This window comes from Osmerus eperlanus, chromosome 4 (genome assembly GCF_963692335.1).
Source record: "Osmerus eperlanus chromosome 4, fOsmEpe2.1, whole genome shotgun sequence".
NCBI classification, from domain to species: domain Eukaryota; kingdom Metazoa; phylum Chordata; class Actinopteri; order Osmeriformes; family Osmeridae; genus Osmerus; species Osmerus eperlanus.
In genome coordinates, this window is record NC_085021.1 from 22509055 (window position 1) to 22536742 (window position 27688).

The window sequence follows — 27688 nt, forward strand, 5'->3', positions numbered from 1 at the left end:
CCTCACCTCCCAGAAGCTCCACGCTCACCTGGACATTCTCAAGAACTCCAACTTCCTGGGTGAGCCCACCTCACTTCCTGCCTCCCCCGTACCCTCTCACCCCCCCCCCCTCCCTCATCGCTCTTTTTCTCTCTCTCTCTGGTTATCCTAACCTCTCCTCTCCTCCCTCCAGGTGCGTACGACAGCATCCGCAGCTCCCACAACAAGTCTCGTGACGCCGAGCGCAGAGCCAACCAATCAACCATCACCTCGCCCAGCACCGTCAGCCAATCAGCAGACACTCGTCGGCGGGCCGAGCGCCTCATCTCAGCTAAGAAGGACGACTTCAACCGGAAGAACGCCGCCAACAAGCGAGCCCTGAGCGACCTGAACGTCCGGGCCCAGGGCCTGGACATGAAGAAGATCAATGAGAAGGTGAGGATCTTATTATTGGGTGTGCTTTGCCTTCGGCAAGGGCACAACCTTTGTTCTCTCACATATATATTATTATTTTTATTATTCTTTTTGCCCCCCTAAAACTCAGTCAATATTTGGCCTACATAGACAACCTAGGTGTCAAAAGTTTCGTCTTGGTAGCGATTGAGTTGCTTCTATTGGGATTTACGTTCCGATGCATGGTTTAAGTGGAAATTAAGTTTTTGTGTCGAAAAGTGAAGCTAATGGTGGCTAACTTGCTAGCCACAGTCAATGACGCTACTTACGTCACTAACGTCACGAAAACTCGCGTGACTACCTCTAGCAGAACATTAGTTTAGCAGCTTGTTAACTTCTGGGAGATAGCTAAGCTAACTGCTTTACTGCAAGGCAGCTGCAGAAACGCCACAAGCAAAGAGGCCAGGGTGATAACTATTTACTAATTTTACTTTGTGATATGACACACAATTGTGACGTGTAATGTACAATATAAGCTGATTTTATTAAGGAAGTACATCTACTTTCGGAAACAGTAGTCTACTATGTCACTGAAGTATTAGCATTATGACATTAGCCTCTGTTGCCCGGGCAACACATACTACAGTGGTCTATGATGCATCTGTTTTCAATCGTTAAAATAAACATTCCTCACAAATACATTTTCGTTGTAGGATTTATTATGACATTACATTACAAGTAAACGATTTGTGGGTGAAATTATCATTACCTGTGGTTTCAAACCAGTGTTGCTCACTGAAACGCTGTAGCCTACGCGAGACACTACAAAAACATCTACACAGCTGTAGGAAATCAAACGGCGACAGAGCATGTTCGGCACTCTCCTTACTTAAATCAAAAATCTATCTAACTACTAACCTTAACTTCATTGCCACAGCCTAAACTTTGTCAATCTGTTCATGAAAATAATTAATTTCAGCCTAAACCGTACAACGGAACGTTAAATCAAATTCAACCAACACAATCGCTACCAAGACGAACACAGCAGTAGTCTAGTACTGTACCGTAGTAGTACAATTTACCGGGGCAGCTTCTCCACACAGGGCTATATCGCACTTGGCATTGTTACTGACAATGATCGCTACCAGTGAGCTTTTTATGAAAGCGATTTTCCACTAAATAAATGTCAAGCTTATTTACGTTTTTGGGGGCATATTTTCAGTTAGCAGATGGTACTGTTTGAATCGCGATTCCATCTTCTACTGCCGGTAACGTCGTACAATAATCTTCAAAGGGTGTTCTTTATTCATGAATGAATGCAATATGAGTAGGCTAAATTCCTTAAAATATCACGAGAAGGGAAAAATTTAAAAGGACGTTTAAGTCATAGAGATTAGGTAAATTTTTACACCGGTCTGCCAAATTTATTCGTTTTGATTCAACGATGAGGCAGCCTCTTGCAGGTGAAATTAGAAGACATCTATTTCATTCTACACTTCACTCGTATTTTCAGTTGTAAATGAGCAGCAAAAAAAAATGCTTTTAAATCTATGTAATCTTTATAAATAATAAGTATGCATTTTTATATAAAATATACAGAAATATCAGTTGTAAAAATGTCATTCAAAAACGGACCCCTGTGCAACCGACGCAAGCAAGCACACCCTACAATTTCCCCAGAAATTGTACCCTCTCTAGTTATTATTATTAAAGATCTTCTTCCTCCATGAAGGCTGATGGTTGTTGAAGCAGGAGTCGTGAAGGCTGATGGTTGTTGAAGCAGGAGTCGTGAAGGCTGATGGTTGTTGAAGTTGGAGTTGTGAAGGCAGATGGTTGTTGAAGCAGGAGTCGTGAAAGCTGATGGTTGTTGAAGCAGGAGTCGTGAAGGCTGATGGTTGTTGAAGCAGGAGTCGTGAAGGCTGATGGTTGTTGAAGCAGGAGTCTTGAAGGCTGATGATTGTTGAAGCAGGAGTCGTGAAGGCTGATGGTTGTTGAAGCAGGAGTCGTGAAGGCTGATGGTTGTTGAAGCAGGAGTCGTGAAGGCTGATGGTTGTTGAAGCAGGAGTCGTGAAGGCTGATGGTTGTTGAAGTAGGAGTTGTGAAGGCAGATGGTTGTTGAAGCAGGAGTCGTGAAAGCTGATGGTTGTTGAAGCAGGAGTCGTGAAAGCTGATGGTTGTTGAAGCAGGAGTCGTGAAGGCTGATGGTTGTTGAAGCAGGAGTCGTGAAAGCTGATGGTTGTTGAAGCAGGAGTCGTGAAGGCTGATGGTTGTTGAAGCAGGAGTCGTGAAGGCTGATGGTTGTTGAAGCAGGAGTCGTGAAGGCTGATGGTTGTTGAAGCAGGAGTCGTGAAGGCTGATGGTTGTTGAAGCAGGAGTCTTGGTAGAAGGGGGGTGCTACACACACTGGCAGTCACCTGGAAAGTTGTAGACTTTGGAGTCAGGTGGCTGAGCGGTGAGGGAATCGGGCTAGTAATCCGAAGGTTGCCAGTTTGATTCCCGGTCATGCCAACTGACGTTGTGTCCTTGGGCAAGGCACTTCACCCTACTTGCCTCGGGGGGAATGTCCCTGTACTTACTGTAAGTCGCTCTGGATAAGAGCGTCTGCTAAATGACTAAATGTAAATGTAGACGGGTGATTGGATCATAATTGAGGAATTTGGGGGAGGGGTAGTAGGCTTGCACATGAATATTCATGAGGATCCCCCCCCCCCATTACCTGTCGCAGGTGTGCGGTGCCCCCGGCAACGCCCCCTGCACCGACAGCCCCTGCGGAGGGGCGGGTTGCCGTGACGACGAGGGAAAGCGTCACTGCGGGGGTCTGAACTGCAACGGCGCCGTGGCGATGGCGGACAGCGCTCTGGAGAAGTCGCTGCACGCGGAGAAGGAGCTGGGCAGGGCCATGGGAGAGGTGGAGGGGCTCTTTAGCAAGGTCCGCTCATGCAGAACCACCATACAGAACCACCACACAGAACCACCATACAGAACCACCACACAGAACCACCACACAGAACCACCACACAGAACATAACACACAGAACCACCACACAGAACATAACACACAGAACATAACACACAGAACATAACACACAGAACCACCACACAGAACCACCACACAGAACCACCACACAGAACATAACACACAGAACCACCACACAGAACATAACACACAGAACATAACACACAGAACATAACACACAGAACCACCACACAGAACATAACACACATAACATAACACACAGAACATACCACACAGAACCACCACACAGAACATAACACACAGAACATACCACACAGAACCACCACACAGAACATACCAAACAGAACCACCACACAGAACATACCACACAGAACCACCACACAGAACATACCAAACAGAACCACCACACAGAACATACCACACAGAACCACCACACAGAACATACCAAACAGAACCACCACACAGAACATACCACACAGAACCACCACACAGAACATACCACACAGAACCACCAAACAGAACCACCACACAGAACCACCACACAGAACCACCACACAGAACCACCACACAGAACCACCACACATAAAATACCACACAGAACCACCACACAGGACCAGGGTGTTTCCCGGCAACAGCAGCTTCCTGTGTGTGTTGCTAGGTGGCGGAGGCTAAGCTGAGGGCTGAGGAGGCCCAGCAGCAGGCACAGGCTGTGCTGGACAAGGCCTCCAGGACCAAGGACACGGTGCAGCGCTCCAACGACCACCTCAGAGACCTCATCAAGCAGATACGGGACTTCCTCATGCGTGAGTCACATGACTAGTCACCTGACCAGTCACACAACTAGTTACTTGACCAGTCACATGACATGGATTGGTTTAGATTGATTTATTCGTTGGTTGGTTGGTTGATTGATGTGATGCAGTCGTCGATCTACAAAGTAATGCTTTTTGACCTGACCTGAGCTGACCTCTGACCCCTACAGAGGAGGGGGCGGACCCAGACAGCATAGAGACGGTTGCTAACGGTGTGCTGCAGCTGTCCATCCCTGCGTCGCCGCAGCAGGTGCGCCACCTGGCCGAGGAGATCAAGGAGCGCGTCCGCAGCTTGGCCAACGTGGACGCCATCTTGGACCAGACACAGGAAGACGTCCGCAAGGCTGAGAAGCTGCTGCTTGATGCCAAGAGGGCCAGGTGTGTGTGTTTGTGTGTGTGTCTTGTTTAACATACATCAGGGGGTTTCAGAATTACAGTTGGGGTTAGGATTACATTGTAGCGGGGTTTGCTCGTTTAAAGATAGAAATACTTAATGTATCATAAAGTCTCGGGGCACCACCCTAATATTGGTTTAGGACATTAGGGAATCCTATGTTTAATATGTAATAATCAGTCTCCTCTTTAGGAATGAATTCGTTCTAAGTGTAGAGCCAATCGTAACATCAGTGAACACGCACGTCAAAATATCTTTACAATGAATTTATTCAAGTAAGGTAAACAGATCTTATGAACAAGTTAGATTATGGGTTTGACATGAGAGATTGGTTTCAATAAACAGAATGAAATGGTCTAACTTAAAGAAAGACAGAAATTGTACAGTCAATGATTACATCCTTACAAATCATAAACAGAGCTCACGCCAATGCCATGTCGAGGAGGAAAGAGCGTTAGCCATAGTTACGTCTGATCAGGGGTTGATCAATGAGGTTGAGGGCGGTTTGCGCCAAAGGTCCATTTGAAGAATCTGAAGTCAAAGCGTGGCTGCGCTGGGTCATGTGACTGAGTCTGCGGAATCTCAGTGAAGTCTCAATTAGAATTGCGTTTTTGGTTCTTCTGTTGAAACGTCCAGATAGTGTCGCGATCACTATAAAGTTGAATCTCAAGAGAAGCTTGGCGACATCCTTTGGAACGCCAATCCTGATGGCGTTCATGCCATGGTTGGTTTCGCTGGAGTCAGAGATTGATGGTCATCTTAAGGCTTTATACAGTTCGAGGGAGGACCCGTCTGGGGTCAGATGTGGATTGGTGGAAGCTGGGTTCTCAACTCCCCCCTCCTTCCTTCACACCTACCAAAGGTGTGATCTGATCTCTGGCTGGTTCATTCGATTGTTCAAATATTGTTCTGGACATCTTGGTACAGTTACAAAATATAGTTGAATGATTGTTTTATTATGATAGCTTTGTGTAGATACCAAGAATGACGTAGTTATCTTTCAGGAAGAAGGAGTTGTTACTAGAATCAAGATTTCAGTGAACACAACATTAAAACAAAGTAACAAACATGAAACAAATATCCCTCTAATAATTCTCCACCTTGTACTCTTGTGGTAAAGGTGAAGTCTGAAGAACTTTCCTCAAAAGTTCTGATCAAGGTATGTTCTTTGTTCAAATCGCCGCCGAAACGGATAGCAAATGGGTTGCTGGAGACGTGTTGTCTAAATCAGGCCCTTTGAAGCTTGCAAGCTAGCAGGAGGGCTGATTAGGTAGATTGGGGAGGTCCCCCCCCCCAATTCTATGGTTCCTTTGCATCGGCGTTTGGTGGGTAATCAGCATACTGAGGGTGTCACAAGGGCTGATTAGGTTTGTCTGATGTGATTGAATCACTCTTCAGGTGTGGCAAGATGTTGGCTCCGTGTGGTCTTGCTGACCTCACTACAACATTAAGGATTATGGTTAGAATTATGGGTTAGTTGTTTTGAATGGGAGTGAATGGTCGGGCCCAACTAGGATAGCAAAACAAAGGTACGTGTGTGTGTGTGAGCAGGCACGGTGCGGAGGGTGTGAGGACCACGGCGGAGGCGGTGCAGCGGGCGCTGGAGGACGCCAGGGCGGCGCAGGACGCGGCAGACAAGGCCATCAGCAGCGCCAGGAAGGACCTCAGAGACACCGAGGACCGCCTGGCGCAGGTACACACACACAAACACAGCACACACACACACATGTATAGACAGGTGTGTCCAGGTAGAGTCAGCTGTGTGTGTGTGTGTGTGTCCAGATCGAGCTGGAGACGAGCAGTGGGGAGCAGCAGCTGGGTGGGGTGGTGGGCCGGCTGGGGGGCCTGCAGGAGGGCATGGAGCTGCTGAAGACACAGAGAGCCTCCAACAGCATGGCTGCTGCCAGGGCAGAGGAGACCGCCACCATGGCGAGGGACAAGGCCAAAGAGGCCAAGCAGGTGTGTGTGTGGCAGGATTTGTGTGTGTGTGGCTGGATGTGTGTATGTGGCTGAATGTGTGTGTGTGTGTGTGTCTGTGTGTCTCACCTGTCTCCCTGTGTGTGTCTCACCTGTCTGTATATGCGTGTCTCACCTGTGTGTGTGTGTCAGATCCTGGAGGGGGAGCTGAGAGATAAGTACCAGACGGTGCAGGGCCTGGTGGACAGGAAGGCCGGGGCCGTACAGGAAGCCAAGCAGAAGGCCGAGCGTCTCCGGGACCAGGCCAAGGAGCTGCTGAGGGACGCCCAGGACAAGCTGCAGAGGCTGGCAGGTGTGTGTCTGGGGGGTGAGGGGGGGTGTGTGGGGGTGTGTGTCAGCCTGGGCGAGGCACGCAGGATAGAACTGAGAAGTCTTTGTTTTGGAGAAGCAACTGTTCCAACAGCCACATCAACTGCATTCTCAGAGCAGTTTCGCCCTCTAGTGGGTGGACATGTTCCCTGCACTGTGTCTGTCAACCTGTAGGAGTGACGTGATGTTGAAGACAGGACAACCGCTGAGATTTTGGGAGAGTGTGCACTGGAACAGATAGTAAATGCATTGTTTACCTTGAGACACTAACAGGACATTTTTACATTATTGCATTACATTACATTAGTTGCCAGACGCTTTTATCCAAAGTAAGATGCATCTAAACAGAACGGTAGAAAATCAAGGATCAGTATTTAGTTGGCCAAGGAATGGTCTGTGTTTACCAGACACTGTGTGAAGAAACCACATCTCAACTACCATGTACAGTGCAACAACAATAATAATAACAACAAGTGTTGTTCTTTAGAGCTGGAGAAGGACTACGAGGAGAACAAGCGGACGTTGGAGGGCAAGGCCAGGCAGCTGGACGGCCTGGAGGACAAGATGAGAGGCATCCTCAACGACATCAACAAGCAGATACAGATCTACAACACCTGCCAGTAACACCTGTCCAGAAACACCTGTTTAGAACGTCTAGAAACACCTGTTTAGAACGTATACAAACACCTGTTTAGAACGTCTGAAAACGTCTATCCAGAATGTCCAGGAACACCATGAATGTGTCAACTAGTGTACAATGTCCTCGATCACCTGTTTAGAACATCCACACCTTTTTAGAATGTCCAAAAACATATTCAGAATGTCCAGAAACAGCTTTTAGAATGTCCAATATTACATCAAACATTTGGGGCTTGTTACTGTTTCACACGTGTCTAGAAACCCTGAGCTCTGAAACGGCTACAGACATGTTTTTGTATCAAATATTTGCCTTTTTCTCTTTTAGAACCCTCTTTTCAGAATCTGTGCATTTGCGTTGAACTAGCATACTGTATAATGTTGTGGAGATTGCATTTTAGGAACTGTGTACTGGCTTGGTTGTCAATGGTGTGAATATTTCAGAGTACTGTAATAAATACGACCCTGTTTGGGGATATCTTACATTTCCAGAAACCCTTTAAGGCTCGATTTGAGTAAGTGCAGATAAGTTTATTTATATATTTGATTATATAAATATGCGTATACTATAGCAATAAACACTATGATATTTTCTTTTTTTCCCGTCTTAGTCTAGTAAGCGCAATGAGCCACAATGAGGTAAGCGTTTAGAAAGTACGCCAAACATGCTTTATTACCATATTGGGTATAGCTTTCCATTGGAAATAATTTGCCCCCCAAAGTTTCGCAAAATGATTGATGTGCTTTTCGTTGGGGTCTGTATTTGTGACACCTGTCTGTCCCTGTAAAGACAAGACTATTTGCGTAGACAACCTACTCCACTTACCAGACGGAATCACGTGGCTGGCATCGTCGCTTCAGTCAGGAAGTAGATATTAGCTGACTGGATATCGGTCTGGACACTTTCCCCTTAACAAAGTGCCAGTCATTACTAGAGCCGCGAGTCGGTGAAGTAGACAGGCTTTTGTTCCATTGACTGTCAGTTATTGTCTGCAGTGCACTTGGTATATGTATGAAAGTTAAAGATATGGATCCCGGATAAGGAGAATATTTTAGAAACACCGGTCTACGGGGTTGGTCAGGAGAGAACAGCGGCCCCAGGCCCCGTCCAGACGACCTGCACTGCAGTCGGGAAGAGAGGAGACATAATTCGGACACGGACACGGACTAGTAGCCGGCTATTGTGGTCGCAGAACACCGGGAGACGACTAATTGCTCAAGCTTTGTAAGTTGTCAGTCATTGTTTATGTTGTTGAGTTTAATTTTAGCGACGGTTTACTTTGTACCGTTGTACAAATAGTTTTTTTTTGCCTAACGATAGGCTAGATATCAACATCATGTCAATGACATTAGCCTAGCTAGATACTGTAGCTAAACGGTTAGCCTAGCTATCCTGCAAACGACAAGGCTAGCGTTGCAAACTGGCTAGGTTAGCTCTAGCTATAGAGGCGCTTTCCTAAAAATGAAAGCTTAACTAACTAGACCTTACGTTTTTGATCGTGTTTGCAAATCAACGTTGAAACTTTGAGGCAACCAACTTCTTAATTCTGTCTTTTAAAAGTGCCTAAACGCTCCCATACGTAACAAAACCTAACATTGCAGCTATAGGCAAAGAAAGAAACGTATAGAAAGTTCCAGCAAACATTGCAACGAGTAGCTTGTTTAGCTAGGTATCTGACAAGGCCACTGAATTGTTAGCTAACAATTAGAAGCGCAAAAACGCTAAAAAATCTAACGTTAGCACAAGCTAGGCTAGGTTTGACAGAGTAGCGACAGTAGATCAGTGTGTTGTTATGACTGTCCCGAATACCCGGTAACGGTACCCTGGCCGGTGTCTGCCAACACAAAGCGATGTTGTGTCCCTATGTTAGTGCTAGGCTAGCTGTAGCTAGCTCTAACCATAACATTTAGCTATGCAGTTAGTTTGGCCACTTTAGCTGACAACGTAAGCGATGTAATTTCTTGTCTTTCCCAAATGCGGTAGTTTGCTCTCATAGTACAGTTTAAACCTAAATAGTAATCTATAATAAATCTCAAGCATCCTAAGATAACGTGGCTAGCATTACCCTTACAGCAATAGTCGACAAATACAATAAACATCTATCCACATGTGTTACCGAAATACATCTTAGTAAACATTTAGAGCTAGTAGCCTAGTACAGTAGGTAACGAATTACACTTTGCCACTTGTTAGCGCAGATAACGGTTTCTGCAGGTCAAATGACTGTGAGGGAAACTAGACTAACTGAAGAACACAACTTTAATATGCAGCACTAGCTACATTACACTTTCTCAACTATGGAGATATTATTTTGACAAGTTGACTTTTAGATTTACCCTTGATAGTGGTTTATCGTTCCACGATAACTGACAGTTGATGTACAATCAGTTAGCTAGCACTAGCTATTATCGGTTAGCATAAGGACGGTTAGCTAGCTAGCTTGTCTTGCTAGCTATATCATATTCGCCGCATCATGACGGCATACATTGAAGATAAGGAGGCTATTCGGTTAGCTTGTGTAAGCCTCCTATCTCGTCAATTGCTAATAGCTTTGCACAGGTGTTTTGTCATTCGCCAGCCAGACGCGGATCTTATTACCGGGCCACCTGTAGGCTGTTTGCGATTAAGGCTGGTATACCGAATGATTTTAACCTGATGAAGTGTCAAGTGTGTCGTCTTTGGTGATGTGTTGGGGAGTACAGTATGGTCTGCGTGACATTTAACGACCGTGAAACGCAGTACTGTACTCCGTTTCCCCATGCCCTGCTTCTTTTCCTAGTACACAGAGCTTTCCTTTTAAATATATTTTTGTCATTTTACTGCTTTATTGGACAGTGGCGGTTAGAGACGGACCGGAAAGGTAGGAAGGGAGAGAGCGTGACATGCAGGAAATGGTCAAAGCCGGAATCAAACCCCTTTAAATGCACTCTAAACCTCCTCCCTCACTTTCTCCTTCCCAATCCTAAAACACCAATCCCACAACATCACCTATCAATAAAAATATATCATTTTTTAAATCCTCCTTTTTTGTGTCCGTCCAGGTTCAGCCTCCCCCTGCCCTCCCACCCCCCTGATTCAGTTCTGGGAGAGTTCTGAACTCGCACGTCGCCAAGATAGCCGGGTCGAGCAGGAAGAGAGAGTCGTCAGATCCAGACCCCAGCGGCGGCGGTGGCGGCGGCGAGGGAAGCCCGCTGAGCGCTAAGTGCCTGAAGATGGCGAGCAGGGAGGAGGGGGCGCGCCTCGGGGGCGACGCCCAGCAGGGGGCGCGCCTCGGGGGCGGCGCCCAGCAGGGGGTGCGCCTCGGGGGCGACGCCCAGCAGGGGGCGCGCCTCGGCGGCACGGCCCAGCAGGGGGGGCTGGCCGGCTCCAGCTCCACCAGCAAGAAGAAGCAGAAGGACAGAGCCAATCAGGAGAGCCGGGAGGCCAAGAGGGCGGCAGCCGCCGGCGTTGTCGTCGGGGGCAACGGAGACGCCAAGAAAGGTAAGTGCTGGGGGGGGGGGAAGCTGTGGTGTGTGTTTTGTTGTCCTGGTTGCAGCTGTGTGTTTGTGCTTTTTCTGTTTGTGTGTGTGGTTGCTCTGCTCTACTTGATGCTGAAGTGTTGTAACCCTATCCGGGAATCGTCCACAACACGCCATTCCCTCCCCTGCTCTGCCCTACACAGCATAACACATGACCACACCGCTAGCACACTGCACAGCACATAAGCTTGGTGAATGCTCCGTCTGTCTCCAGGGCCTACGTCCAGCCCTCCTCTCTCCCTCCATCTACGTCCAGCCCTCCTCTCTCCCTCCATCTACATACAGCCCTCCTCTCTCCCTCCATCTACATCCAGCCCTCCTCTCTCCCTCCATCTACGTCCAGCCCTCCTCTCTCCCTCCATCTACGTCCAGCCCTCCTCTCTCCCTCCATCTACGTCCAGCCCTCCTCTCTCCCTCCATCTACGTCCAGCCCTCCTCTCTCCCTCCATCTACGTCCAGCCCTCCTCTCTCCCTCCATCTACGTCCAGCCCTCCTCTCTCCCTCCATCTACGTCCAGCCCTCCTCTCTCCCTCCATCTTGTCCTTAGCCCATCCTCCTCCTCTCGCCTCAGTGTCTCCTCCTTGAGGGGGGCTGGTGGAGCTCAGTGGTTAGAGCTCTCGACTGCGTATCAGGAGATTGTGGGTTCTAATCCCCCCTGTCCTGTACACGTGTGTGTTTGTGTGGCTGGCGGGTGACTGGCTAACTGGCTGGCTGGTGGGTTAGTGGCAGTACCGATCCTAGCACATTTGGCACCCTAGGCAAGATTAATCCCACCCCCCAGGCGCGATTGGCGCCCTCTGCTGGTAGTGCGGCAGGGTTAATTAATGGATGCACTTGGGAAATTGCCACCCCCTCTTCATGCCGCCCTAGGCAACTGCCTATGTCGCCTATAGGAAGGACCGGCACTGGTTAGTGGTTAGCTGGCTGGCTGGCTGGCTGGCTGGCTGGAGAGGGTTAGGTGTCATCCATCTGTGACCTTTAACTGTGCAGCTTGGCATGAGAAAGGGGAGGAGGGAGGGATATAGCAAGAGGTAGGGTGAGAGAAAGAGGGGGAAGGGAGAGGGGGGTAGAGAGGCAGAAAAAAGACTTGCTAGTATGTGTGAAGCCTGGAGCATATGGCGTGTAAGTTCCAGGCTCTAGCTAGCAGAGGGTGTGCAGGGTTTCCTGTTCCTGTGCCCCTGTGCCTGCTGTGTTTCAGGTGTGTGTGTGTGACCCTGTGCCTGCTGTAATTCAGGTGTTTGTGTGTGTGTGACCCTGTGCCTGCTGTGTTCCAGGTGTGTGTGTGTGTGACCCTGTGCCTGCTGTGTTCCAGGTGTGTGTGTGTGAGATCCTGTGCCTGCTGTAATTCAGGTGTTTGTGTGTGTGAGATCCTGTGCCTGCTGTGTTTCAGGTGTGTGTGTGTGTGACCCTGTGCCTGCTGTGTTTCAGGTGTGTGTGACCCTGTGCCTGCTGTGTTTCAGGTGTGTGTGTGTGTGTGTGACCCTGTGCCTGCTGTGTTCCAGGTGTGTGTGTGTGTGACCCTGTGCCTGCTGTGTTCCAGGTGTGTGTGACCCTGTGCCTGCTGTGTTCCAGGTGTGTGTGTGTGTGACCCTGTGCCTGCTGTGTTTCAGGTGTGTGTGTGTGTGACCCTGTGCCTGCTGTGTTTCAGGTGTGTGTGACCCTGTGCCTGCTGTGTTCCAGGTGTGTGTGTGTGTGACCCTGTGCCTGCTGTGTTTCAGGTGTGTGTGTGTGTGACCCTGTGCCTGCTGTGTTCCAGGTGTGTGTGACCCTGTGCCTGCTGTGTTCCAGGTGTGTGTGTGTGTGTGACCCTGTGCCTGCTGTGTTTCAGGTGTGTGTGTGTGTGACCCTGTGCCTGCTGTGTTCCAGGTGTGTGTGTGTGTGACCCTGTGCCTGCTGTGTTCCAGGTGTGTGTGTGTGTGACCCTGTGCCTGCTGTGTTTCAGGTGTGTGTGTGTGAGATCCTGTGCCTGCTGTAATTCAGGTGTTTGTGTGTGTGAGATCCTGTGCCTGCTGTGTTTCAGGTGTGTGTGTGTGTGACCCTGTGCCTGCTGTGTTTCAGGTGTGTGTGACCCTGTGCCTGCTGTGTTCCAAGTGTGTGTGTGTGACCCTGTGCCTGCTGTGTTTCAGGTGTGTGTGTGACCCTGTACCTGCTGTGTTTCAGGTGTGTGTGTGACCCTGTGCCTGCTGTGTTTCAGGTGTGTGTGTGTGACCCTGTGCCTGCTGTGTTTCAGGTGTGTGTGTGACCCTGTGCCTGCTGTGTTTCAGGTGTGTGTGTGTGTGTGTGTGACCCTGTGCCTGCTGTGTTTCAGATGTGTTTGTGGACTGGAAGCAGAGCGCCAGCGAGGTCACGGTGAGGCTGCGTTGTGGAGAGGACGTCCAGCGGACCGGCGACGTCCTCACCTCCTTCACAGACACACACTGCCACGCCCGCTTCCCAGGTACACACACACACACACCTCCTTCACAGACACACACTGCCACGCCCGCTTCCCAGGTACATACACACAGGTGTGTGCAAGTTGTGCAATGGGGAGTGTGACCAGACTGTGTTACAGACGGACGCCAGTGGAGCTGTCGTCTGCAGGAGGAGATTGAAGGCTCGTGCAGCAGGGTGCAGTACAAGGAGAAGGGCAACTTCCTGTTGCTCGTCATGCACAAGAAGATCCCCTTCCACACCTGGCCCTCCCTCATGGTTAGTCTTATGAGCCTTCTAGAACCTTCACACCACCCCTTCCATACATCAGCCTTCTAGAACCCGGAATCAGGTTTCCATACATCTTACACCTGGCTTCCAATCACCTCCCAACGTTATTACAGTGAGCTGAAACTACAACACAAGAATACACACACACGGGAACACACACACCTGTAACACACGGTTGTCCTGTGAGTAGAGGCAGTCTCTAAACCGTCTCTCTCCTTCAGTCCAACAAGAAGGAGAAGGAGACGGTAACCACGGAGACCAAGAACGGGAAAGAGGTGGATGCAGGTGTGAAGAAGACAGAGAAGGCCGTCACGGAGACCACAGAGAAAGGGAAGCGCCCCTCTCTCCCTCCTCCTCCCTCCTCTTCCTCCCCGCCGCCTGCCCAACTTCCCCGCGCCAAGGCCGACCGTGGTGTCAAGCGCACCATGAAGCCCAGGCTGGTGGGGGAGGCGGGGTCCAGGCAGGGGGAGGCGGGGTCCAGGCAGGGGGAGGCGGGGTCCAGGCAGGGGGAGGCGGGGTCCAGGCAGGGGGAGGCGGGGTCCAGGCAGGGGGAGGCGGGGTCCAGGCAGGGGAAGGCGGGGTCCAGGCCTGTGGGCAGGAAGGGGGAGAAGGAACACCTACAGGAACCCAGCCCCAAACGAACCATCAAACCTGTAAAGACTAGAGAGACAAGCTCTCAACTCTCCACCAGGGACACACACACCTCACCTGCAGACACACACATCTCACCTGCAGACACACACACCTCACCTGCAGACACACACACCTCACCTGCAGACACACACACCTCACCTGCAGACACACACACCTCACCTGCAGACACACACACCTCACCTGCAGACACACACACCTCACCTGCAGACACACACACCTCACCTGCCACCAATGGGAAGGTGTGTGATGCGGAGAGAGAGAGCCCAGGGAGCAAGCGGGAGAGCGGGGCTGATCGGACCGCCAGGCAGACTCAGGTGTGTGTCACCTGCTGTTTCAGCTTCTGCACATTACAGGAAGAACAATAGTAATGTACTCATTTAGTGGTCGCTTTCATCTAAAGCCACATACAGTATGGGGGGATTTGAACCAAAATGTAATGAGTCAAAATAAGTTGAATTGTAAGTAATAATTTGTGCCTGTGCACTGCAGGGGGAAGAGACGGAGTTGATAGCCTGGAATGTGGATGCGAAGATCAGCCAATCAGCAGCCAGCATGACTGTTGGTGAACGCCTCCAAACAGAGGCCTCGTCCAATAGAAGTGTTCCTTCTGCTGCTGCTGCCGCTGCTGCAGGAAGACTGGGAGAAGCTCAGCCCCAGCCCCAGGGAGAGCCCCAGGGAGAGCCCCAAGGAGAGCCCCAAGGCCAGCCAGGGAGGACTGCCTCAGGCCGGGGCTGTGGGAGCCCGGAGGAGCCCATCTTCCTGAAGACAGGAGCAGGGGGTGACTCACCTCCAGACCCTGGCCCCTCCCCGGACCCAACCTCATCCCCTGCCCCAGCCTCATCCCCTGCCCCAGCCTCATCCCCTGCCCCAGCCTCATCCCCTGCCCCAGCCTCATCCCATGCCCCCTCCCTGGCCCCAGCCTCATCCCCTGCCCCCTCCCTGGCCCCAGCCTCATCCCCTGCCCCAGCCTCATCCCCTGCCCCAGCCTCATCCCCTGCCCCAGCCTCATCCCCTGCCCCAGCCTCATCCCCTGCCCCAGCCTCATCCCCTGCCTCTGCCCCAGCCTCTGGCCTGAGACAGAACGGCCCAGAAAAGGAGAAGGAGGAGAAGAAGGATCTGTGTAAAGAGGAGTCTCTAGAGACCCAGGAGGACGGTGAGTGGAGGGATGGGGAGGGGGAGGGAGAGGGAGCAGGTGGAGGAACAAGAGGAGAACAGATGAGGGGAGGATAGGTAAAGAGGACAGGAGAGAGGAGGATAGGTAAAGAGGAGAGAGGAGGATAGATATGAGAGAGAGAGAGCTAACTGAACTGGGTCCCTATGCCCCCCAGCTCCAGAGCCCATGGTCAACCTGCAGTTTGTGAAGAACGACTCGTACGAGAAGGGCACAGACCTGATGGTGGTGAACGTCTACATGAAGACCATCTGTAGGGAGTCTGCCAGGGTCATCTTCAGAGAGCAGGACTTCACACTCATCTTCCAGACCAGGTAGATGACCTCTGTCCCTCTGACTCTCACTCTCCCTCTGTCTCCTCTCTCTTATTAACCCATCACTCCTCTGATCTCTCCTCCATAGTGATGCTAACTTCCTGCACCTCCACCCAGACTGTGGGGTCAACACAATGTTCAAGTGGCAGGTCAAACTCAGGTGTGTGTTTGTTACGTGTGTGTGTGTGTGTGACACCTGTGTGTGTGTGTGTGTGTGTGTGTGAGACCTGTGTGTGTGTGTGTGTGACACCTGTGTGTGTGTGTGTGACACCTGTGTGTGTGTGTGTGTGACACCTGTGTGTGTGTGTGTGTGACACCTGTGTGTGTGTGTGTGTGTGACACCTGTGTGTGTGTGTGTGTGACACCTGTGTGTGTGTGTGACACCTGTGTGTGTGTGTGTGACACCTGTGTGTGTGTGTGTGTGACACCTGTGTGTGTGTGTGTGTGACACCTGTGTGTGTGTGTGACACCTGTGTGTGTGTCTCTCAGGAACCTGATCCAGCCAGAACAGTGCAGTTATTCGTTCACCCCATCTCGCATCGACATCACGCTGAAGAAGAGACACAGCCAGCGCTGGGGTGGGCTGGAGGCCTCCTCCACACAAGGTCTGCTGCCACACACACACACACACACACAGCCTCCTCCACACAAGGTCTGCTGCCACACACACACACACACACACACACAGGACTGTTTGTGAGTGTGAAGCGTTGTGTGTGTGTGTGTGTGTGTGTGTGTGTGTGTGTGAGATGGTTTCTCACTCACTTTCAGACCTTTACTTACACTACTCAGTCCTTATTAGTTATTTATTAGCTATTATTCCAGTGTGTAGTAGTTCCTTAGTACCAGTCCTCATTCCAGTGTGTAGTAGTTCCTTAGTACCAGTCCTCATTCCAGTGTGTAGTAGTTCCTTAGTACCAGTCCTCATTCCAGTGTGTAGTAGTTCCTTAGTACCAGTCCTCATTCCAGTGTGTAGTAGTTCCTTAGTACCAGTCCTCATTCCAGTGTGTAGTAGTTCCTTAGTACCAGTCCTCATTCCAGTGTGTAGTAGTGCCGGTCCTGGTCTTCTAAGCACAAGCTTCATCCCCCTCTGTTCAAGGTGCAGTGGGGGGAGCCAAGGTGGCTGTGGGTTCCAGCCCCTCCAGCCTGGAGAAGACCCCCGCAGGGAAGGGCAGCCCGCTCAGCCTCCCGGCCCAGCCCGAGGGCCCGCGCCTGGGGGAAGACCAGCCCTCCGCCCCCCGGGCCCCGGAGGACGGAGGCCTGGACATGGTGGGGCCTCGCTCTGTCAGCGAACACCCCACCCTGAAGCAGGAGACCCCTGTTACCATGGTGAGGGGAGGTGGGAGGGTGGGGTGGGGTGGGGGAGGGAAGAGGAGAGATGAGGGGTCAGTAAGGGGAGGGTGAGAGCAGAGAGACCAGAGGAGACCCCTGAAGGAGGAAATGCAGGAAAAACTAACAAGGTGTGTGTGTGCAGCCCAAGCCTACCTGCATGGTGCAGCCCATGAGCCACGGCCCCCCCATGCCTGGGGAGCCCCGCGAGGATGAGGAGGAGAGGAAGGTGTGTCTGCCAGGATTCACCGGATTGGTCAACCTGGGAAACACCTGCTTCATGAACAGTGTCATCCAATCACTGTCCAACACCAGAGAGCTCCGAGATTACTTCCATGGTCAGTCATTCATCTAGGTGGATCTCTCTCTATCTCTCCATTTCTCTCTAGTTTATTGGCTGTGCTTTGCCTTCGGCAAGGGCACAACCTTTGTTCTCTCACATATATATTTATTTATTTATTATTGTTTATTTTCGCCCCCGTAAGGATCCGTCAATATTTGGACTACATACACAACGGTGGTGTCAAAAGGTTCGTCTTGTTAGCGATTGCATTGGTTGTATTTTTATTTACGTTCCGTTGCATGGTTTAAGTAGAAATTGCGTTTTTGTGGTGAAAAGGGAAGCTAACGGTGGCTAATTTGCTAGCCACAGTCACTGACGTTACTTACGTCACTAACGTCACGAAAACACGCGTGACTACCTGTAGCAGAACATTCGTTTCGCATCTGTTAACTTGGGGGATAGCTAGGCTAACTACAGCTGCAGAAACGCCACAAGCAAAGAGGCCAGGGTGATAACTATTTGCTCATTTTACTTTGTGATGTGAAACACAATTATGAAATGTAATGTACAATATTAGCTGATATTATTAAGGAAGTAGGCCCACATCTACTTTCGGAAACGGTAGTCTACCATTTCACTGAAGCATAAGCATCATGACATTAGCCTCTGTTGCCCGGGCAACACATACCACAGTGGTCTATGATGCATCTGTTTTCAATCGTTAAAATAAACATTCCTCATAAATACATTTTCTTTGTAGGATTTATTATGACATTACATTATAAGTAAACGATTTGTTGGTGAAATTATCATTACCTGTGGTTTCAAACCAGTGTTGCTCAGTGCAACGCTGTAGCCTACGCGAGACACTACAAAAACATCTAACTTACACAGCTGTTTAGGAAGTCAAACGGCGACAGAACATGTTCGGCACTCCCCTTACTTAAATCAAAAGTCTTTCAATAGGTGAAACTATCTGACTACTAACCTGAACTTCATTGCCACAGCCTAAACTTTGTCAATCTGTTCATGAAAATAATTTCAGCCTAAACCGTACAACGGAACGTTTAATCGAATTCAACCAACGCAATCGCTACCAAGACGAACACAGCAGTAGTCTAGTACTGTACTGTAGTAGTAGAATTTACCGGGGCAGCTTCTCCACACAGGGCTATATCGCATTTTGCGTTGTTACTGACAATGATCGCTACCAGTGAGCTTTTTATGAATGAGCGATTCTCCACTAAATAAATGCCAAGCTTATTTACGTTTTTGGGGGCATATTTTCAGTTAGCAGATGGTACTGTTTGAATCGCGATTCTATCTTCTGCCGGTAACGTCGTAGAATAATCTTCAAAGGGGGTTCTTTATTAATGAATGAATGCAATATGAGTAGGCTAAATGCCTGAAAATATCACGAGAAGGGAAAACTTAAAAGGACGTTTAAGTCATAGAGATTAGGTCCATTTTTACACCGGTCTGCCAAATGTATTCGTTTTGATTCAGCTATGAGGCTGCCTCTTGCAGGGGAAATGAGAAGACATCATATTTCATTCTACACTTCACTCGTATTTTGAGTTGTAAATGAGCAGCAAAAAAAAGCTGCTTTTAAATCTATGTAATATTTATACATAATAAGTAGGCCCTATGCATTTTTATATAAAATATACAGGAATATCAGTTGTAAAAATTGCATTAAAATCCCTGTACAACCGACGCAAGCAAGCACACCCTACAATTTCCCCAGAAACCCTCTCTAGTTTCTATTGCTCTCCATCGCTTTATCTATCATCTATTTTATCTATCTTTTAATCTCTTATCTCTCATTCTTTCTCTCCCTTTATCTCTAACTCTATCTCTTTCTTTGTATCTCTCTTTCCATCTCTCTCTTTCTCACTTTCTCCTTATCTCTCTCCTATATATCTCTCTGCTATATATCTCTATCTCTGTTCCCTGCTCTCTGTCTCCCTCACCCTTGCTCTGCTTTCACTCTCACACACACACACACACACACACACACATACACACACACACACACAGCTAACAGAGATATGTCTGTGTTTGTGCAGACCGGGCGTTTGAGAGGGAGATCAACTGCAGCAACCCCCTGGGAACTGGAGGCCGGCTGGCCATCGGCTTTGCTGTGCTGCTCAGAGCCCTCTGGAAGGGCACACACCACGCCTTCCAGCCCTCCAAACTCAAGGTACACACACACACACCACGCCTTCCAGCCCTCCAAACTCAAGGTACACACACACACACCACGCCTTCCAGCCCTCCAAACTCAAGGTACACACACACACACCACGCCTTCCAGCCCTCCAAACTCAAGGTACACACACACACACCACGCCTTCCAGCCCTCCAAACTCAAGGTACACACACACACACCACGCCTTCCAGCCCTCCAAACTCAAGGTACACACACACACGCACACACGCCTTCCAGCCCTCCAAACTCAAGGTACACACACACACACCACACCTTCCAGCCCTCCAAACTCAAGGTACACACACACACACCACGCCTTCCAGCCCTCCAAACTCAAGGTACACACACACACACCACGCCTTCCAGCCCTCCAAACTCAAGGTACACACACACACACACCACGCCTTCCAGCCCTCCAAACTCAAGGTACACACACACACACCACGCCTTCCAGCCCTCCAAACTCAAGGTACACACACACACACCACGCCTTCCAGCCCTCCAAACTCAAGGTACACACACACACACCACGCCTTCCAGCCCTCCAAACTCAAGGTACACACACACACACCACGCCTTCCAGCCCTCCAAACTCAAGGTACACACACACACACCACGCCTTCCAGCCCTCCAAACTCAAGGTACACACACACACACCACGCCTTCCAGCCCTCCAAACTCAAGGTACACACACACACACGCACACACGCCTTCCAGCCCTCCAAACTCAAGGTACACACACACACACCACACCTTCCAGCCCTCCAAACTCAAGGTACACACACACACACCACGCCTTCCAGCCCTCCAAACTCAAGGTACACACACACACACCACGCCTTCCAGCCCTCCAAACTCAAGGTACACACACACACCTTCCAGCCCTCCAAACTCAAGGTACACACACACTTTCCAGCCCTCCAAACTCAAGGTACACACACACACACCACGCCTTCCAGCCCTCCAAACTCAAGGTACACACACACACACCACGCCTTCCAGCCCTCCAAACTCAAGGTACACACACACACACCACGCCTTCCAGCCCTCCAAACTCAAGGTACACACACACACACCACGCCTTCCAGCCCTCCAAACTCAAGGTACACACACACACGCACACACGCCTTCCAGCCCTCCAAACTCAAGGTACACACACACACACCACACCTTCCAGCCCTCCAAACTCAAGGTACACACACACACACACCACGCCTTCCAGCCCTCCAAACTCAAGGTACACACACACACACACCACGCCTTCCAGCCCTCCAAACTCAAGGTACACACACACACACACCACGCCTTCCAGCCCTCCAAACTCAAGGTACACACACACACACCACGCCTTCCAGCCCTCCAAACTCAAGGTACACACACACACACCACGCCTTCCAGCCCTCCAAACTCAAGGTACACACACACACACCACGCCTTCCAGCCCTCCAAACTCAAGGTACACACACACACCTTCCAGCCCTCCAAACTCAAGGTACACACACACTTTCCAGCCCTCCAAACTCAAGGTACACACACACACTCACGCACCATGCCACACATGCAACATGCAGCCATTACATGCGATAACCTAACCTCTCCCCTCCCAGGCCATCGTGGCCAGTAAGGCCAGTCAGTTCACGGGCTACGCCCAGCACGATGCCCAGGAGTTCATGGCCTTCCTGTTAGACGGCCTTCACGAGGACCTGAACCGCATCCAGAACAAACCTTACACTGAGACAGTGGACTCAGACGGCCGTCTGGACGAGGTGGGACACACACACACACATCATGCACACACACATCATGCACACACACCCTCACTCACACTGCACAGCTCTGTGGAAACATCTAGTTTATATCTGCTGAGACCCAAGCTTACACTTCTTTGTGCGTGCGTGCGTGTGTGTGTGTCAGGTGGTGGCAGATGAGGCGTGGCAGAGACACAAGATGAGGAACGACTCGTTCATAGTGGACCTGTTCCAGGGACAGTACAAGTCCAAGCTGGTGTGCCCCATGTGCTCCAAGGTAGACATCCTCATCCTCCTCTTCCCAGTAGAGCAGCCAGCACAGGCCTGACGTGTGTCGGTGTGCTGGATTGATGTGTCTGGTTGTTGTCATTGTGACCAAACTTCCTTTTTCCTTTCTCTTCTCCCCCCCTCTCCCCTCCTCCTCCAGGTGTCTATAACCTTTGATCCCTTCCTCTACCTGCCTGTGCCTCTGCCTCAGAAGCAGAAGGTGCTCACTGTGTTCTACTTCTCCAAGGAGCCCCACAAGAAGCCCATCAAGGTAAAACACACACACACAGATATACACACACACACCTAATTACAGAAGGTATGGTGAGAATAAACCTGTTAATGAGTCCCTTCACCTGGCTGTGTGTGTGTGCTCTGTGTGTGTGCTAGTTCCTGGTCAGTGTGAGCAAGGAGAACTCCAGCACCGCTGAGGTTCTGGAGACCATCTCCAGGAGCGTCAGGGTGAAGGCAGAGAACCTCCGGCTGGCCGAGGTAACAACATCAACAACAATAACAACAACAAAATAACAATAACAGCCACAACAACAACAACCTCTTCCCCCTCCTCCTCTTCCCCCCTCCCCCCCCTCCTCCCCCCCTCCTCCAGGTGATGAGGAGTCGTCTCCAGAGGGTGTTCCTCCCCTCCTCCTCCCTGGACTCTCTGTCCTCCTCAGACATGCTGTTCTGCTTCGAGGTTCTCTCCAAAGAGCTGGCCAAGGAGAGGGTGCTGGTGCTGCGTGTGCACCAGGTAGGAACCACACACACACACAAACGCACAGAGGTACACACACACATATACACCCACACAAGGTGTCACAGGTGCTGTCCAAGACGCGGGCCGGGAATAGTGTGTTTTCCACTTTTACAGGAACTAGGAGCTTAATCCGCTGGCTAGGAGCTTAACGTTTGTGTGTGTGTGTCCCCAGAGGCCCCAGGTCCCCAGCACTCCCATCTCTAAGTGTGTGTGTGTGTCCCCAGAGGCCCCAGGTTCCCAGCACTCCCATCTCTAAGTGTGTGTGTGTGTCCCCAGAGGCCCCAGGTTCCCAGCACTCCCATCTCTAAGCTTAACGTGTGTGTGTGTGTGTCCCCAGAGGCCCCAGGTCCCCAGCACTCCCATCTCTAAGCTTAACGTGTGTGTGTGTGTGTGTGTGTCCCCAGAGGCCCCAGGTTCCCAGCACTCCCATCTCTAAGCTTAACGTGTGTGTGTGTGTGTCCCCAGAGGCCCCAGGTTCCCAGCACTCCCATCTCTAAGCTTAACGTGTGTGTGTGTGTGTGTGTCCCCAGAGGCCCCAGGTTCCCAGCACTCCCATCTCTAAGCTTAACGTGTGTGTGTGTGTGTGTGTCCCCAGAGGCCCCAGGTTCCCAGCACTCCCATCTCTAAGCTTAACGTGTGTGTGTGTGTGTGTGTGTCCCCAGAGGCCCCAGGTCCCCAGCACTCCCATCTCTAAGTGTGCCGCCTGTCTGAAGCCTCCTGCCTCTGAGGAGGACAAGCTGAAGCGCTGCATGAGGTGCTACAGAGTGGGCTACTGCAACCAGTAAGTCTGTCTGTCTGTCTGGGTCCTGTCTGTCTGGCTCCATCTCTATATACTAGTCTGACTGTTTCTCTTTATTTGGCCGTCTGACTGTCTCTTTCTCTCTCTCTCGTTCTGCGCCAGTCGACTGTCATCCTCTAAGCTTCAACCACAACAAAAATTCCACATTTTGGAATGTTCTCTGTAGAATGTTTCTCCCTCAGAAACCTGCAGCAGAGGTTCCAGAGCATTCTCTGTTTTCTAGAAGGTACTTCACCTTCCCTCTCTCCCTGCCCCCCCTTCTCAGGGTGTGTCAGAAGAACCACTGGTCCAACCACAAGCTGATGTGTCGCCCCAACACGGAGAGTGTGGGGCTCCCCTTCCTGGTCAGCGTGCCCCAGTCCCGCCTCACCTACGCCCGGCTGGCCCAGCTGCTGGAGGGCTTCTCCAGGTACACACACACACGCACACACGCACACACACACACACACACACAAACACTTATGCCTGGCCGGGGAGGGAGAGGATGAGCAGACAATATTCCATCTGTCTCCTCCCTGGCCTTGAACCTCTCTGCCTCCCAGTTCTTCAATTCAATGAGTTTTATTGGCTAGAAAGAACAATGTTCACTTTGCCAAAGCAACAGTGGAGGTACAGGAACTGTTTGTATAAATCACAGCCTCTCTGTCTGTCTCTCTCTCTGTCTCTCTCTCTGTCTCTCACTCACTCTCACTCTCTCTCTCTCTGTCTCTCACTCACTCACTCTCTCTGTCTCTCTCTCTCTGTCTCTCTCTCACTCTCTCCCTGCAGGTTTTCAGTCAACGTGTTCCAGCCTCCCTTCCAGTCAGGGAGGTCGTCTCCCGAGGGCTCCCAGTCCCGGTCAGACCTGCCCCCCATCCCCGCCGGCCCCGCTCCGGGCGGCCTGGAGGCCGGGGAGGCGGCTGAGGAGGGGGCTGAGGGAGCCTCCCTGACACAGGAGCGCTCCTCTAAGACCGCCCAGGCCTCAGCCCCTTCTGCAGGAGATGCAGACTCCTCCTCCCTCTCCACCACCAGCACCTCTGAGTCTGGCTTCTCCTCTCCTCCTCCCTCATCCTCCTCCTCCTCTCAGGACACTCAGCCAGAGAAGGAGACCTCATGTGAGAAGGCCGTGCGACCGGAAGGTACACACACACACACACACACACCTGTCAGGTACACACACACACACACACCCCTGTCAGGTACACACACAGCCACCACCTATGTGATTGATGAATTTATCCCCCCAAAAAACCTGCTAAAGGTGATTGAATGGTGTGTGTGTGTGTGTGTGTGTGTCAGCTGCAGTGCCAGGGTATCAGCAGCCCATGGAGGCAGCCTCAGGATACACCTGCCAGTTCTACATCTCCCTGCTGGACGCCAACAACAAGGATGTTCCCCTGGAGGAGAAAGGTGTGTGTGTGTGTGTCTGGAGGAGAAAGGTGTGTGTGTGTGTGTCTGGAGGAGAAAGGTGTGTGTGTGTCTGGAGGAGAAAGGTGTGTGTGTGTGTGTCTGGAGGAGAAAGGTGTGTGTGTGTCTGGAGGAGAAAGGTGTGTGTGTGTCTGGAGGAGAAAGGTGTGTGTGTGTCTGGAGGAGAAAGGTGTGTGTGTGTGTCTGGAGGAGAAAGGTGTGTGTGTGTCTGGAGGAGAAAGGTGTGTGTGTGTGTGTCTGGAGGAGAAAGGTGTGTGTGTGTGTGTCCCAGTATGTAAAAGGTGAGTGTGTGTGCAGGCGATGCAGTGCTGGAGCTGCCAGATGACAGCTGTCTGGAGCTGGTGTGGAAGAACAACGAGCGTGTGAAGGAGCACGTGCTGGTGCGCTCCAAGGAGCTGGACTACCTGGACGACCCCAGCAGTGCCAGCGACACGGCCCGGGCAGGACACTTCACCCTGGGCCAGTGTCTCAGCCTGTTCACCAAGCCTGAGGTGCTGGCTCCAGAGGAGGCCTGGTACGATCTCTCACACACACACACACACACACACTGTCACAAGCATCTGTCTAGTCTGTTATCTTTCACTGCTTGGAGCTTGCTTGCTCCCCTCTCCTCTCTGTGTGTGCGTGATGTATAGATGGTGGCTACAATTTCACAACAGACAACAATCTCTGTCCCTATTTAGAATAAGTCATGTCTGGCTCTTAATTAACACACACACACACTGTAGCTGTACATAGATATTTGAGCATTTCCTATTTGTGGTAATGTGTGTGTGCCCGTCCAGGTACTGTCCTAAGTGCCAGCAGCACAGAGAGGCCTCCAAGCAGCTGTTGCTATGGCGACTGCCCAGCGTGCTCATCATCCAATTGAAACGCTTCTCCTTCAGGAGCTTCATCTGGAGGGACAAGATCAACGACATGGTGGACTTCCCTGTCAGGTACACACACACACACACACACACACACCCCCACCCCCACCCCCCCCCACACACACACACACACACACACACACCCCCACCCCCACCCCCCCCCCCCCCCACACACACACACACACACACACACACACACCCCCACACACACCCACACACACCCCCACACACACACCCACACCCACACACACACCCACACACACCCCCACACACACACACACACCCACACACACCCACACACACCCACACACACACACACACCCCCCCACACACACACACACACCCCCACACACACACACCCACACACACCCCCACACACACACACCCACACACACACACATGTCAGGTACACACACACACACACACACACACACCTGTCAGGTACACACACACACCCATGTCAGGTACACACACACACCCATGTCAGGTACACACACACACACACCCATGTCAGGTACACACACACACACACCCATGTCAGGTACACACACACCCATGTCAGGTACACACACACACCCATGTCAGGTACACACACACCCATGTCAGGTACACACACACCCATGTCAGGTACACACACACACCCATGTCAGGTACACACACACCCATGTCAGGTACACACACACACACACACCCATGTCAGGTACACACACACACCCATGTCAGGTACACACACACCCATGTCAGGTACACACACACACCCATGTCAGGTACACACACACACCCACCCATGTCAGGTACACACACACACACACCCATGTCAGGTACACACACACACCCATGTCAGGTACACACACACACACGCACACTGTGTCAGGTCCACACACACTAAGGGCAGTGTTGTTCCAGGAACCTGGACCTGAGCAAGTCGTGTATCGGTCAGAAGGATGACCTGCAGCAGCGTCCGGTGTACGACCTGTACGCCGTCATCAACCACTACGGAGGCATGATCGGGGGCCACTACACCGCCTACGCACGGCTGCCGAGCGACAAGAACAGCCAGCGCAGCGACGTCGGTGAGTCACCACGGCAACGCCGCTTGACGAGGGCGATGACAATCACAGCCGCCACTGTGTGGAATGTTGTTGTTGTTGTTGTTGTTGTTCTGACCTTCTTTCATTCCATGTTCTCTCTTCCTCTCCCCTCTCCCATTCCATGTTCTCTCTTCCTCTCCCCTCTCCCCCCACCTCCTCTCTTCCTCTCCCTCTCCCCCACCTCCTCTCTCTCTCCCCTCTCCCCCCACCTCCTGTCTCTCTCCCCTCTCCCCCCACCTCCTCTCTCTCTCCCCTCTCCCCCCACCTCCTCTCTCTCACCTCTCCTCCTCCCCCCCTCTCCTCTCCCCTCCCCCCACCTCCTCTCTCTCTCACCTCTCCCCCCACCTCCTGTCTCTCTTCCCTCCCCCCCCACCTCCTCTCTCTCTCTTCCCTCCCCCCCCACCTCCTCTCTCTCTCTCCCTCTCCCCCACCTCCTCTCTCTCACTCTCCTCCTCCCCCCTCCTCTCCCCTCCCCCACCTCCTCTCTCTCTCACCTCTCCCCCCACCTCCTCTCTTCCTCTCCCCTCTCCCCCACCTCCTCTCTTCCTCTTCCCTCTCCCCCCACCTCCTCTCTCTCTCCCCTCTCTCCCCACCTCCTCTCTCTCTTCCCTCTCCCCCCACCTACTCTCTCTCTCCCTCTCCCCCCACCTCCTCTCTCTCTCCCCTCTCCCCCACCTCCTCTCCCCTCTCCTCCCCAGGGTGGCGTCTATTTGATGACAGCACGGTGACCACTGTGGAGGAGAGTCAGGTGGTGACCCGCTACGCCTACGTGCTCTTCTACCGCAGACGCAACTCCCCTGTGGAGCGGCCCTCCAGGCCCCCGGGGGCCGAGCCCCCCGCCACCGCTGCCAGCCAGGTGGGGCACCACTCTGTACACACACACACACACACCCCCGCCACCGCTGCCAGCCAGGTGGGGCACCACTCTGTACACACACACACACACACCCCCGCCACCGCTGCCAGCCAGGTGGGGCACCACTCTGTACACACACACACACACACCCCCCGCCACCGCTGCCAGCCAGGTGGGGCACCACTCTGTACACACGTACACACACACACACACACACACACACACACCACACACT

At 51.5% G+C, this 27688-nt stretch overlaps 2 protein-coding genes across 2 annotated transcripts; both read left to right on the forward strand.

The window, feature by feature from the left end:
• Positions 1–6: 6 nt before the first annotated feature.
• Positions 7–7958, forward strand: lamb2 (laminin, beta 2 (laminin S)). Its single transcript, XM_062460353.1, has 9 exons — positions 7–59; positions 173–414; positions 3098–3301; positions 4008–4152; positions 4332–4539; positions 6107–6248; positions 6338–6514; positions 6665–6824; positions 7329–7958. The coding sequence occupies exons 2-9, from the start codon at positions 394–396 to the stop codon at positions 7463–7465; spliced, it is 1194 nt and encodes a 397-aa protein (XP_062316337.1). The 5' UTR covers positions 7–59; positions 173–393; the 3' UTR covers positions 7466–7958.
• A 333-nt stretch (positions 7959–8291) lies between these two features.
• usp19 (ubiquitin specific peptidase 19) lies at positions 8292–27474 on the forward strand (the record flags this gene model as incomplete). The annotated part of the gene is made up of 25 exons (XM_062460354.1): positions 8292–8702; positions 10520–10958; positions 13305–13433; positions 13551–13687; positions 13921–14667; positions 14843–15506; positions 15682–15838; positions 15927–15998; positions 16328–16443; positions 16938–17167; positions 17313–17505; positions 19520–19653; positions 21270–21428; positions 21577–21687; positions 21838–21948; positions 22068–22169; positions 22285–22425; positions 23094–23212; positions 23496–23639; positions 23999–24348; positions 24509–24619; positions 24935–25151; positions 25423–25575; positions 26413–26579; positions 27296–27474. Coding segments are annotated over exons 2-25 (4911 nt in total), but the record flags the coding sequence as incomplete, so codon positions are not given.
• Positions 27475–27688: the final 214 nt, after the last annotated feature.